General features: G+C 48.7%; 1 protein-coding gene across 1 annotated transcript in view; it reads left to right on the forward strand.

The window, feature by feature from the left end:
- Window positions 1-14,159, forward strand: part of TBX5 (T-box transcription factor 5) — a 35,974-nt gene extending 21,815 nt beyond the window's left edge. Inside the window, exons 7-8 of the mRNA XM_031057491.1 lie at window positions 4,499-4,725; window positions 13,080-14,159. Coding sequence (XP_030913351.1) covers window positions 4,499-4,725; window positions 13,080-13,657 — 805 coding nt within the window. The 3' untranslated portion in view covers window positions 13,658-14,159. The remainder of the gene's footprint in view (window positions 1-4,498; window positions 4,726-13,079) is intronic.
- Window positions 14,160-14,387: the final 228 nt, after the last annotated feature.

The following is a 14,387-nucleotide window of genomic DNA, read 5'->3' on the forward strand; positions in this document are numbered from 1 at the left end:
GAGTGGAGAGGAATCCCAGTGTTCATCCTTGGGTCAGGTTTTACACTAAGATTTGATATTGTGAACAAGATTTAGAAAGTTCAGGGATTTCCAAGGCTGCTGTAAAAACATGGAAAGGAAATCCTTTCCCATGTCATGCTTCACCTTGACCTCCAACACATCCTTGGGATCTGATATTTAATAAGTCTTTGGAAGCCTTGTTGCCATGAGCTACAGCAGCTCTGGAAAGCCTTGAGGTATCCAATGTTTTGTTGCAGAAATATCAGGACCATCTTCTAAAATAACTTATTTAGGGCCAGTAGGGATTGGATGCTTCAATGCAGGATCTTCCTGATTCTAAACTGTGGATTTTTGAAGAGATTTTAAACCAGTTTTTTTTCTGGCAGCTTCATTTACTATGCCTTGGCTGGTACATCAGGAAACTTCAGGTCTGCACACAAAAATATATGGAAAACTTTTATGCTCTTAGAGTGTAGTAATAAGCAAGAAAGTGAATTGGATGTTGTTCTGTGCAGGTCTGTATTTATAATTTTTCCACTTATAAGTAATTTATAGTGGCCAACAAGTTTTCTGATTCCGAGATTGCAAAATCATCTTGAATTCATTCCTTTGCATTCTTTGTGGGCTGTGAGTTGGTGGCAGAGGTGATCTTACAAAACTCTTGGGTCTGCCGTGGTGAGAGCATCACTTGGCCAAGGAAAGTGGAAGTTGTCATGAGAGAAAATGAGAGTGAGTTTCTAATTGCAGCTGGCAGAGGTGGGATTTGAGATTTGGGATTGCAGGAGGGATTCACTTGTCAGGCCTGATCTGTGGGGTGGGAGTTCTCTGAGGAATTTGAAGTGTGGGTGCTGCTGGGAAGTTCTGCAGAGCTGCTGTCCAGCCCTGTGGATTTAGGAAACCTCTGGCCAGGTGGAGGCAAGAACAGAGTCCAGACTTCACCACAAATATCTATGAACCTCATCCATGATTTATTTTCCCAAATTTTAACAAAAATCAAAATATTACACAGCATCTTGTGCTGCTTCTCCCTGTCCCCTTCTGCTATTTTAATATAGTAACTAAATATTCATTATTAGCTTCCACCAGACTTTAAATAGACCAGGGACAGGTTTTTCCTCATAAATTCTTTTCCCAATGAACTTAAAAAAAAAACTTCTTTTAGTTATGCAATTTTTTATGTAAAAATGAAAGTAGTCTATTAACACCCCATGTAAAACTAATGTTCTGGACCAGAAGCATCAACAACATCATCCTTGCTATGTGGCCAATATCCTACATTGCTTAAGTCAAGCTTTAATACATTTTTCCCCCTCTTCTTACCTTGCTATGGTTTTATTTTTTGGACAGCAAAATTTCTGGATATGACAAATTTTTCATTCTATTAAACTATAGCTCAGGATGACAATCACTACTTTAGGAATAGTGACTTTAAGGAAAAAAAAAGATCCATTTCAGTTTGTCCTTCAGTCTTTAAAAATTATAGGTGTGCACTCTACATGTTGAGTGGGCTCAGGAAAAAATAGAAATATTTTGAGATGGTTGTTGCTTTAGAAGATACAAAAGATTTACTTCAGCTCAGCTCCTGTAAGGAGGAATATGCAGAATTACAGAGATAGTGGCCTTTGTGCTTTGAAAAACATCAAAGTGAAAGCAAAATAATATTTTGGATATTTAGTGAGAAAACACTTTCCTTCATCTCCCTTCTGCAGTAGCTGAATTTTTGGCAAAAATAGCACCCAACATGTTTTGACTGAAATGGAAATATTTCAGTCTGGAGAGAAGTTATTGCGATACCTCCCGGGAATTGCTGTTTGGAAACTTGCTGACTCCAACCTGTTCCCTCTCCTGAGTGACTCCCAGCTCCTGCTGTATCCCCCAGAGCACCACAGCCCTCTCTTCTGGCCATGGAGATCCTCCTGTTCCCTGGGAAATTCTGGAAGGAATCTGGAACCCAACACCCCTGTACTCTGGCACTTGGGGTTCAAGTATTGCCGTTGCAGACAAACAGCTCCTGCTTGGCCTGAAAGGAGCTGAGCTTCCCTTTGGCCACCAGGAGGAATTCTTCACTGGAAGGGTGGTCAGGCCTTGGAATGGGCTGCCCATGGAAGTGGTGGAGTGTCCACCACTTGGATGTGGCACTCAGTGCTCTGGTTTAATTGGCAATGTGTTGATCAGAGGTTGGACTTGACCTTGGAGGTCTCTTCTACCTTCATGATTCTAGGAAAACAGTTTTTCATCAAGAAATAAAAGCCGTAATCAGGTTGTTCACTTTTTCCTGCTCTCAGCTCTCTATTGGTTTGGGTGAGAAGTATCCGGGGTGGGGATGGATCCCCAGTGTTTGTGTGGGGCTTGGAACAGCAAGAGCCTGACCTTTATGGGGTCCCACTGAGAATTTATGGCCAGAAACCCCCATGGAGATCACGTTCTGAAGAGACATCCTTTTAAAAGGGTCATGGAATCACTGAGGAAAACACCTCCAGGATTTCATCCAGATTTACCCGTTTTGGCCAAATCTACCAGTGAAAGATGTTCCTAAGTGTCACATGCCCTGGCACCATCCCATGAGATGTCCCTCTTTCTCCTATGAGCTCTCATGTTCCTACTGGGAAACAACATGAGGCTCTGTCATTTTTTGGGAATTGGATGTTGGTTGTGTGGGGCTAAGAGAGATGAACCCAGCAAATCCATGCAGCCTCTCCTCTGGAAGGACAGCTAAGGGCACATCCAGGAGTCACCTCCTTGCAGGTGATCTCCTTGGAAGGGAAACAAGGTGGGGATGCAGCTTAGGGGTGTTCTGTTGGTACAGTTTTCATTGAGGATCATGATGTGAAGGTGGAACCGGCAGCTCAAAACTATCACCAGGGAGGGCTGGGAGATCCCTTGGAACCTAGAAGATTTGAGGGTAATCCCTGAGGTTTGATGGCCACAGCTCTTGACCTTCCCCAGAAGCCACCAAAGCTGTGCTCCAGCTAAATCTCCTGGTGGAATTAAGTGCTGGGTGTCCACAGGCAGGTCCTCTGAATCCTACCACATATCCTGGCATCCACTGCTGCCCTGACTATCCAAGGGATAAATCTCTACTTCCTCCCAATCCATCTGTCTTTTCTTCCTCGTGCACAGCCTGGATTTTATTTCTGAGCAAATGCTGCTTCCAGGGGATGAAACCCCACCTTTGGAGCAGGCTGTCCTTGGCAAGCCCCCAGTTCCTGGGCTTGGGAAAGCTTTCATGGCCCAACCAGAGCCACATTTCTTTGGGTTTGAGCTCCTGGGTGAATTTCCCTTCCATTCCAGCTCGGTTGCTGATGTTTCTGGCAGCCAGCACAGCAGTGGTTTGGATGAAAGCTCCCTGCTGGCCTAGGTTTATATGATTGCTATTGTTAAATTTTGTAAATAAGTCCTGAGTTCTACGGTGACAGATCCTCCCTGAGGGATGTCACTGCAGGTTCAGGGCTCTTCCTCTGCATGGAAGTGGCCAGGTGAGCCTGTGGATGGCATTTAAGGAGCTCCAGCACAATGATTTTGGACAGGTGAGGGGGTACCTCAAAGCCAGCTTGGTCCAATGGTTGCAGACTCAGAGGAAAAAACTTGTGTTGGAATCAGCACTTTGTGACTGGTCTGAGCCTGGTGACACTTTGGGGTGCTGTACTACCTGATCTTTATGGATTTTAGCAAGCCTTTAGGTTCAGGAGGAGATTTTTACCTCACCTGAAGTGCCTGAGACCCCGTATTCAGCTTCAGCTCTCCTTGCAGAGAAGTAATCATCTTTGGGGTTGTCACATTGCCAATGTGTTTGGAGAAACATCTCCAAAAAACACCAGAGGGTCTTTGAGGAGAGGGGATTTCCAGCCTGTGTTGGCAAAGCATCCTGACTTCAAACCAGATCTGGGGGCAAGAGAACAATCCAGGCTTTCCCTCCCATCCTGGCTCTGCTGAGGCTCTGGTGTGCATCAAATCTCAGTGATTTATTTATTTCTCTTTTCTGAGCTTGGTCTGTGGTGCAGGGATCCCCCATCCAGGGCAAGCAGGCTGACAGACTCCAGGCAAAAGGAATGGGGACAACTACTATAAGGGGAAAAAAAGTAGACCTAAATATTTAATTAATTTCCAAGTCATCTTGGCAGAAATGCTGGTTGTATTTACATGCATGTGCATATTGCAAATACATTACAAACAGTATGTGGCTTATAAATGCTACAATATGTAAATAGAAACCATGTTTATTTTGCTGAAACTGCATTTATGTATTTTATGTGTGTGTATAAAATAGTGGTGGTGGAAAAGGCATGAATTTAAGGGGACTAAAAGGAAAGGGAATAACAAGTTCTGCATGGATAAAGTGTGACAGGGCTGCAGCCTCCAGGGAGGGATATCTGCATTTCCCTGGAAGCCAAAACAAACTCCATGACACTAATGTGCTGCCTTCATTTATTAATCCTCTGATCTATTTATTAATTGATTACTTTGCTGACTTGTTTCTCTTCTGTTTCTTTGCTTGTAGTAAAGAGTACCCGGTTGTTCCCAGGAGCACAGTGAGACAAAAAGTGTCCTCAAACCACAGCCCCTTCAGTGGTGAGACCAGGGTCCTTTCTGCCTCCTCCAACCTGGGCTCCCAGTACCAGTGTGAGAACGGGGTGTCCAGCACCTCCCAGGACCTGCTGCCTCCTGCCAACCCCTACCCCATCTCCCAGGAGCACGGCCAGATCTACCACTGCACCAAGAGAAAAGGTCAGAGCTTGCCTGCTCCCTGCTTCGTGTTTTCCCCCTCCCAACGTGACTGTCAGCATTGTTTCCTGATGTTTCCCCTTGGACAGCTCCAAGGATAACTGCTTTTGTGGGTAGAAAAACATCAAAGTGAAAGAAAGAGAGTATTTTAGATATTCAGTGAGAAAATACTTTCCTTTGTCTCCCTCCTCCAATAGTCGCTATTTTGGCAAAAATAGCACGCAACAAATGATGCTGGAGGATGAGCAAGGCATGAGGGTTGTGGGCTGGGAAACTCTAAAATCCCATTTCTGCTGGGTTGGGAATGAGTTGTTTGGAGGGCTGGCAGTGCCTTTCACCCACCATGAATCCACATTTGGAAAGATAGCTGGTGCTGGAGATAAAGATGACTTATCTGCAGCCCCTCAGACAGGGTTAATCTCCAAGTGGAGATACCTTGACAGTTTGTATTTTGCCCAGTTTTCAACTCAGGGCTGTCTCACAGTTGGGAGACAATTTTCTGTCTGCAGAAATGCTCAGGCTAATGAAGGGTGCCTGGGACTGAAAGCCATGATATCCATGGTCCTTCCCTTCTGCTTTGACAGAGCTTCAGGGATCAAACTGTGAGGGCTTTCCAATGACTGCTTAGCTCATCCTGGTGTGAACAGCCCCCTGATAGTGCTGGGATAATTGTTCTGGGCAGGCATGAGGGGTCTGTGGTCTCTGCCCTCCTCTCCCAGAGCAGTGGGAATGCTTCAATGCAGCACCACTTGTAGGACTGAGATAGCAAGAACTTTAGATCAGTTTTACTTGGAAACAAACAGGGGATTTCCAGGGCTGGATGCAGCAAGGGGTGGGCAGGGGCTGGTTTCTGCCAACCCTGTTGCCCTTCTCAGGATTTCTCTATGGAGAAGCTACCAGAAGGCAGCAAGCACCAAGGCAGCACCCTATCAGTCAGACACGTCATTATTTTTAGCAACATAACCCCTGGAGCACTGGGATGTGCAGACACACAGTCTAAGGTAGGGAGGGCTGGGAAGTGCTGGCAGAGGAGGCAGGAGGGCAGTGGAAATCTCTCCCACGTCCTTGGTGAATTCCCCAGATATTGTAGGAGCACATGGGTTGTGTACAGGTATGCAAAGTAAAAAAATATCCCTGAGAAATCCTAATATTTTCCTGGGGTAAACAGTGGAAAACAGGTGGCATTTTCTGTCCCCTCCAGGTGACTGTGCTCACATGGAATGAGCCAGAGCAGGGATTAGAATTGGGAATGCTGGCTGTAAGGCAGGGAATAACGAGATGCCCAAAGTGTCCCCCAGGTCAGAGGTGGGGTGTGTGGCCTGTTTAACCGCTGCACTGCTGTGGGGTGAGGTGCTGGGGTGCTGCAAAGTCCCACTGCTGGTGGCGGAAGGTGATCCCTCCTCAGCACTGGGAGCTGCAGCTCCTGGGAGCCCTTTCTCAACTCTTCTGTCCTGGGAGCTGAGCTCTCACCTCTGCTCTTCCCCCTTTTCCAAAACTAACCAAAACAAGCGGGCCCAAATGACAACCAGCCCCTGGGACAATCCCTGACTGCTGCGTGTCCCTGCCCCGCGGGGCAATTCATCATTCGCCTCCGCGTTGGAGCGTGATAAGGAACCAACAGAGGTTTCCTTCCAGTTTCGGGATTCCCGCTAAGTGCTGTCTCCATGGGTGGTTTCCCTCAATCCCCCAATTATCTCACTTCCTCTTATTGTCACAAAAGGCACGGCTATCTGCCCTGGAATAAAGCTCCCCGGCCCTCGTGGCCTGCGCGGCCCAGCGCGGGGACAGGCCCAGCGAGGCCTCGTCTCCCCTCCTTATCTCTGCCATGCCCTGAGTGGCACAAGCAGTTAAGGGCCTTTTATCAGAGCCGCCAAAGGCTTTAATCAAAGAGGAGCTGGGTCCTGCCCGACACCAGAGGCTTCTTCCTCGAGGCTGGGTGTCCCGGCAGCCTGAGCCTCCGCTCTCCTCCCTGAGCCTTCTTCTCTCCCCTCCCCGTGCCTTTGGTAAATGGAAAACAGCCACCAGGGCTTAGAGGAAAGAAACACAAAGTTAATGGGAACCAGAGAGCCAGCCTGGGCTGCCAAGCAGCTCTTTGCGAAGTGAAATTAATTAAAAGGGAAAAAAAAAATTCACTAGAGATGAGCGATTTGGGTTGGATAAATTAGAGCGTGATCCAAGGTTTCATGTCACTGAGCGTGGAACTTCCTTCCAGCACCAGCAAGGATCTTTGCTGGACATGGGAAAATAATCCTATATATGATATTCCTTTTTTTTTTTTTGCTGTTCCAGTCTCTCATTTCTGAGTTTTCCCTCATAGTTCTCCTGCTTTCCTATGTTTGTGCTTAACAGTTATCAAGCCTCACCACCTCAGAAAACAAAAGCAAGAGTTTGTCTGCTCCTACAGTCCCTCTGTCCATTTTCTAGAGTGGAAATCTTATTGATTGTGTTGGACTATCCACTCTTCAAGCACTGGCTCCTCCTCAGGCAGTTTAGGATTTATCTCAAGCGGATTATTTCCTTTCCCAAGGCTGTGGTTACGGATAAGTGCTCTCGGGGGCAGAGGGCAGTTCAGCTGGCTTTGACACCAGCTGCTGTCTGCATCTTCTGGGGTGAATTCCAAGCCAGTCTCCTTCCAGCTTTGACATCTCCTGAACTTTCTCTGCCTCCTCTTCAATCAGAGCCAAGCCTTGGGTTAGACTCACTTAGGGACAGGTCTGTGTTCACCCAACTCAAAGGAACCTTGTTCAACTGCTGCTTTCCTGGTGACCTAAGGCAAGGATAAGTCTCTGTGGCTGGCAGTGTTGTTCTTAGCTGTCAAGGCAAGATGGATTCACTGTGGAGATCTGATATGGAATTACATTAGGGGAGAGCAGCAGAGCTGCAGGGGATGTTATCTCTGAAGGCTCCCCTGCTTCAGGGAGGTGATGCTCTCCTGGCTGAGGAAGGAAGGAAGGACACATCCCAGAGCTCCTAATCTGGTGATTCCTGGTGTGCAGGTGGGAGGGCAGGGTCACAGCATTGGGAATGACCCCAGTGCACTGCAGTGGGGTTGCTGTTCCAGGAATGGGGAATGACAAGGGTCATCCTGCCTTGTATCCCAGCCCCACACTGGGATTGCTGATGGCATGTGACAGTCACTGGTCTTGAGAGAATGGACTACCTCCAATCCTGGATCTCATCAAGGAGTGCCCTCAGCTCTTGATGTGGATTTTTAGGCTGACACAAAGAGCAGTTGGAGCTTTGTCTTTTTTTCTGGTTGTTCTCCACCTCTCCCTCTCCCATTGTTGTGCTTGGAGAAGCCCAAAAGGCCTCACCAGCAGGCAGCTTGCCTTGTGTCTTTCATTTAGCCCCACATCCCAGTTAGGATAGTGGGCCTTGTTTTCCCTTGTATTATCCTCTCTCTCAGATATCCTGATGACTAAATAGTCATCCCTCTAAACCTCTACTCCCTCCCAGCCTTACACAATCCCAACCACTTGGCAGATTTCTGGGATGCTTGTGATGCTGAACAGGAGGCAACTGGAACAGCCTCTCCCTGGGGAAGTTATAAAAGTTGTCAAGTTGGCATTCTGAGGGAGAAGAGGGATGTGGCAGAATCCACTGGCTCCAACCGGTGAGGACCATGTCCTTCAGCCCCCTAACTTGGACATGACCCTGAGGAAGGATTCATTTTTCATCTCCTTCCTGCTCTGATGAGGTCAGTGCTGGTACAGCAATGCCTTTCCACCTTCTCCTCAAGAAACAGGCATTGTCAGTGTGCACAGACCTCTTTGATGACTGAACCAACTTCTCCCACATCCCACCCAGCTTTGTTTTTTCACTCAAACAATCTGTAGGACAAAACTCAGGCATGGGATATCTCCTTGGAGGACACACTGCTCACCCTGCTGATGTTTGGAGATGAGATGAGATGGCCAAGGCCCAGGCTGTGCTGCAGCTGGAGAGATGCAGTGGAGCCCAGGGCAGGGTGGCTGTGGGACACTGAGGGTGAGGAAGGGACTCCCTGCATGGGGAGGAGATGTTCAGGGAGCTGGGGTGCACCCATCTCTTGCTGAGCAGCCACACTCTTGTGGCACTGTAGTTTGATATCTCTAATGAGGAAAGGCTGAGGGAGCTGGGCCAGGCTTGGCTGAGAGGGGACCCCATCAGTGTCTGCAGGGAGGTGCCAGGGGATGGGCCAGGCTCTGCTCCATGGTGTCCAGCAGCAGGACAGCAAGCAGGAACTGATGCTTGGGAGGTTCTACCTGAACTGAGGCAAGACACCTTTCCAGCCAGGATGCCCAGGAGGGTGTGGAGTCTCCTGTCTAGAGATATTCCAGAGTTTTCTGGACACAATCCTGTGCTGTGTGCTCTGGGATGACCCTGCTGGAGTAGGGAGGCTGGACCAGATAAGCCACTGTGGTCCCTTCCAACCTGACGCATTCTCTGACCCCCTTCTCCTGTCAGAGGCGCCTGCTGTGCCTCTGCAGGGAGTGCTGGCAGCTTGCTGCCTGTGGAAAAGATTCCAGCTTTTGGGGGCTGGATTGTCCCTGTCCCACAGCCCTGTTGTGTTCAATACAACACAGCCATATCACAAACAGTGAGATATAGCTGGAATGGCTGGCATGTCTTAGGTTCCATGTCCCAGGATTTAGGACTTATTTTCCCTTTAGAAACATTCATTTTGATTGAATCTGCCTTGTCCTTTTCTTCTTGGACAAACTTTGTCACTCTGGCAGCCTGATATTGGCTCTCCAGGCTCGTGCCAGATCCATGCTGGAATCCAGACTGGATAAAACAACAGAGTTAGTGATAATCACCCATTGTGTGTCCCTGACAAAGTCAGGATGAACCTCCTGTAATGCCCTGGAAGTGTGGGTGAGCTCTGAAAACCAAAGGAGTCATGTCCCATTCTTCATTGTCTTCCACCTTGGGGAGATGAGTGTCATGTGTGGGGAAGGAGCTCTCCTGATTTACACCAAGGGGGAAGAGGGAGGCCCAGCACACCCTGAAGTCCAGAGGCTTTCCATGTTTGCATTTCATTCTACGTGGCCCGAATCTCGGAATTGGGAAAATTCCATTTAAAAAGCCATTTGCGTGGTATTTACAGCCCAGCTGGAAGTAGTAAATACCGGAAACCTTGGAAGCGCTCATGCTCTCACTCAAGCTCCTTCATTAGATAGATCATCAAATTCCTTGTGAGGGAGCCAGTTTCCAGCCCATTCTTCAGGCTCCGTTTTCCTTGGATTCACTTCAGAGCAGCTTCTCCCTGGCTCTGGCAGCTCCCCCTGCTTGGCAGCACCTCCTGCTTTTTGAGGTTTGTGCAGCATCGAGGGGCTGCTCCCTAGAGCTGATCACCACCCTTGGCTTCCAAGAATAGCAGCAACAGAGGGAGATGGTCAGGATATCTCTCAGGATAGCCAACAGCTCCTCTGAGGGCTCAGTGGCACCTGGAAAAGGACAAGGAGCTGCTGTCAGGGAACCAACATGGGAATCAAACCCTGAGCAGGCAGTTACATATCCCCAGTGTCTGCTTATGTTGATAGGAGGAGGTAAGAGGACCTTCAGGGACAGGGTTACAGGCTTGAGCTGCACTGTCCAGGCTCCAGAGCCAGGATGAATTGAAGCTGCAGCCTTTGGCATTGCATGAGAGACCTGTTGGTCTTGTGCTCCTTTTGTCATTGAAGACGTCCCCTTTCCACCCTAAAGCTGCTCCACACACCCTGGGGATGCCCTCCATCTGCTCTGTGCTGGCTCTGATCTCCTCTGTGAGGAGGGGTGGGACAAGACCAGAGAGCCTGGACTGCTGTAAATCCCCCAGGCAGCACAAGCTGAGACTCTCTGCTCTGCATCATCCCACCTCAGGATGCACATGGACCATTCTCTTCCCTCTCTAGCACTTTGAGGCTCCATAAATGGGAAAATCACTGGCAGGAGGGGCAGGAGGACAGGCAGAAGCTGTTAGGGCAGCCTGGAATCCTTTGTTAGTGCCTAGGTCCTGTTTGGAAATGGGAACAAGGTCCATACACACCTTAAAATCCCTTTCCACATAAAACATCAGGGAACCTGGCTCTAGAGGGACCAGGAGTGATCCTGAGAGCTTACAGAAGGACAGAGGGCACTTATGGGGTTTCCACTGAAATCCTGGTTGGCTTGTTGTTTCCTCTTCACCTGTGATGGATTCTGGAAGTGGTTCTGTGACACTGCAGCTCTGCCCAGCTGGGCTGTGGCAGGCAGTGAAATGTCTGGGCTAAATGGAAAAATCAGCAAGCTCAGGTTGTAAGTCAGGCTGTTTTACACCATGGAAAAACAGAGTTTGACTGGTTTGTGTTGTATATTTAAAAAAATCAAAATAAAATAAACAGTCAAACCCCAAGCCAATGATTTCTGGTGCCAGCAGAGTGATGCGGTTTAATGCTGAAAACTTTATTAGCAGAACAATGCTGCATTTTACAAGACATTGTTTTTCCACCCCAGTGTTCTTATTACTCAGCGGTGGGTCAGGAATCCAAACTTTTTACACTGTCCATAAAAGCTCCAGCTCAGGCTGCTCTTCCAGATGTGCCTCCTGTCATAGAGCTGAGATCAGGAGAGAGGTTAGACCTGTGCCTCCAGCTTTTGGCTTTCAGGGCACCCCATCCTTTCCCCTGCTCCTACAAAAACTGGACCTGAGCTGGATTGAGGACAATGACACATTCCTGCATCTCCCTGCTCATTGTTTCAGCTGGTTTCAAACATGGGATGGAATTGCTCTTTTATCTCATCCTGCTTCCCACCCCAATGTACAGAGAAGGCAGAGGAGAAACTTGATAATCAGGGCTGTCCATTGGTGAGGTGAAGGAGCCAGGCTTTGATGTTGTCAGGAAGAACAAAATGGGACTGTGGCTTTCCACCTGAATTTACGCTATTACAGAGCCAAGGACCACTGTGGGGATGTCCCCATGGTGTCCCTCAGGACCTGCTCTTTGTGGGATTGTTGGATCAGGATGAACAGCAGCAGTTGCTCCAGCTGGACTTGGAAGACCCCTGGGTGGGAGCAAGGGGTTATTTTACATGCAGAGAGGGTGCAGCTTTCAGGAGAGCCCTCATGGCTGTTCAGGGCTATAAGGGTTATGTGCATGTGTGTGTTTAGAAGAAACAAAAGATGCCTGCGCTGCCCACCTGCCCTGCTGAAGGTGTGACATGAGCATTCCCCTCAGAGCAGCCTGGCCTCTGTGCCTCTTGTGGGGCAGATGCTCTCAGTCCTCCTTTCTGGGCAACTGTTTGGGGTTTGTTTCCCCACTGTATTTTGGGGGTGGAAAAAATTACAGCCCAAAACATGTCAGTGGAGAAAAACTGTAAAGGGTAACTTGTTCCAAATTTCTTTCAAATCTGACCCCTGTTCAAAGGGTGCAGCCAGGACAGCTCTAACCAAGTGGGATGTTTTCCTGCCTGCACCAGAAATCTTGTTTTTGAAGAAGCAAAGTTAATCCATGTCAGAACAGCTCCCCTTCCCTTGCCACACTGTCCTTAAAATCTCTTGGTGAAGTGCTCATCCCTGGGAATTTTGCCATCCATTCCAGCAGAGCTGGATTTCATTTGATGACCCTGTGAATGAATAAATAAGTGTACATTCATTTATTCATTTGGCCTCACCCTGGAGATTTCACCTAAATTGTTTATCTCCTTCCCTCTGCTGGCCTGGGATGCTGCAGGAAACAAAGGGCTCTGCAAGATGTGCCTTGTTGTTTCTAGCTGTGAAATTTACTTTTCTCCTTTGTTCCCCTTGGCTCCAGCACACGGCCCTGTGTGGATTTATGTGCCCACAGCCCTGTGAGGATTTATGTGCCCAGCTGCCTTGGCACAGCTGAAGGCTGGGGCTGTCAAACTCCAAATCTGATTGTCCCAACCGTGCCATCACTGGTGCTCTCTTGGGAGGATTTTTATTGTGATCTCCTTTTTTGTCTTTTTTAATCATTTATATTTTATCATGGAAATATTTTGTTGTAAAGGATTTGAGTTGGCAGCATTAGTTCTCAGGCTCCTGGGGGGAGAGTGGGGATCCTGGTAGGTGCAGAGGTCACAGGCAGATGTTGTTCCTCAGGTAAAAGTGGCAGCAGGAAGGAGATGGGGAGCATGTGGGGGGATCACCAAGCAAGAAAAATCTCAGGATCCCTCCAGCATCTTGATTTGCCTCCCAGAGCTCCTGGATAATCACTTCCCCACTCTAGCAGAGAGGGCCAAGTGCAAGGCTTGGTTTCCACAGGATAGATGAGATCAGTTCCAGGGAAATGATGAGGATTTACACCAAGGGAAGTGTCAGCTTGTCCTGCAGAGAGGGACATACAGCCGCGGGCACGTTATCATTGGTGGCTACCAGGACTTTTCTCTCCCAACAGATGAGGAATGTTCCACCACCGAGCATCCCTACAAGAAGCCCTACATGGAAACCTCTCCAGCAGATGAGGACCCTTTCTACAGGTCCAGTTACCCTCAGCAGCAGGGACTGAACACGTCGTACAGGACTGAGTCGGCGCAGCGCCAGGCCTGCATGTACGCCAGCTCGGCGCCGCCCACGGAGCCCGTGCCCAGCCTGGAGGACATCAGCTGTAACACGTGGCCCAGCGTGCCCTCGTATAGCAGTTGCACAGTGTCTGCCATGCAGCCCATGGACAGGTTACCCTACCAGCATTTCTCTGCCCACTTCACCTCGGGGCCGCTCATGCCCCGCCTGGGCAGCGTGGCCAACCACACGTCGCCCCAAATCGCAGACACCCACAGCATGTTCCAGCACCAAAGCTCTCACCAGCCCATCGTGAGGCAGTGTGGACCTCAAACGGGCATCCAGTCCCCTCCCAGCAGCCTCCAGCCGGCGGAATTCCTGTATTCCCACGGCGTGCCTCGAACCCTGTCGCCCCACCAGTACCACTCGGTGCACGGCGTGGGGATGGTGCCAGAGTGGAGTGAGAACAGCTAACCAGGGGGGCAGGGAATGCCAGAGCCACGGGAAAATCCCAGCAAACGGGAGAAGGAAAAGGAAAGGAATCCCCCTGTTGATAACAAAGCGTTTTGCAAGACTCCTTGAAGTGAATGTTCACCGCCAGCACTCGAGAGGGACGGACACTGACTGAAACCACGGCTGGGAGCCATCGGCCTCGCTGTGACTTGCCCTGACCCCCCTTTTGTTTTCTTTTGTTTCAAAAGAAAAGCCAACAGCCCAGCACACTTCTGTCCCTCCACGGTCCCACCCAGTTTGTGTTGCTGCCACCACCCTCGTCCCCTCCCTGCCCTTCTGCTCTTTTTGTTCTCCAAGGGACACCAAACTCCTGCTGCCTTTCTCACCACGGTCAGAATGCTTGAATGAGAACAATTAGGATGTTACTTTTTTTTTTTGTGGTGTTGATGTTGACAATGTTATATAATAAATAATAATATATATTTTTTCTTTCCATTTTCTCAGAAAAAAAAAAAAAGAAAAAGACACCGGCCTCTTTCCCAAGGGTGAATTTTGGAGTGGTGTTTCTTGGTTTTTTTTTTAGGTAGTGTTATCTTTACTTTTCAACAGAAAGAGGTACTGAGAACCCCAAATAAATAAATCCAGTACCTACCTCACCCAGGCATTGTACCAAGAGTGAAATTACTCCCACAGGGAGCTGTGTTTCCTTACAAATTCCCCAAAATTCTCTCCAGGAACCATTCCATAAACC

This window comes from Geospiza fortis, unplaced genomic scaffold, assembly GCF_000277835.1.
Source record: "Geospiza fortis unplaced genomic scaffold, GeoFor_1.0 scaffold408, whole genome shotgun sequence".
Classification (NCBI taxonomy): domain Eukaryota; kingdom Metazoa; phylum Chordata; class Aves; order Passeriformes; family Thraupidae; genus Geospiza; species Geospiza fortis.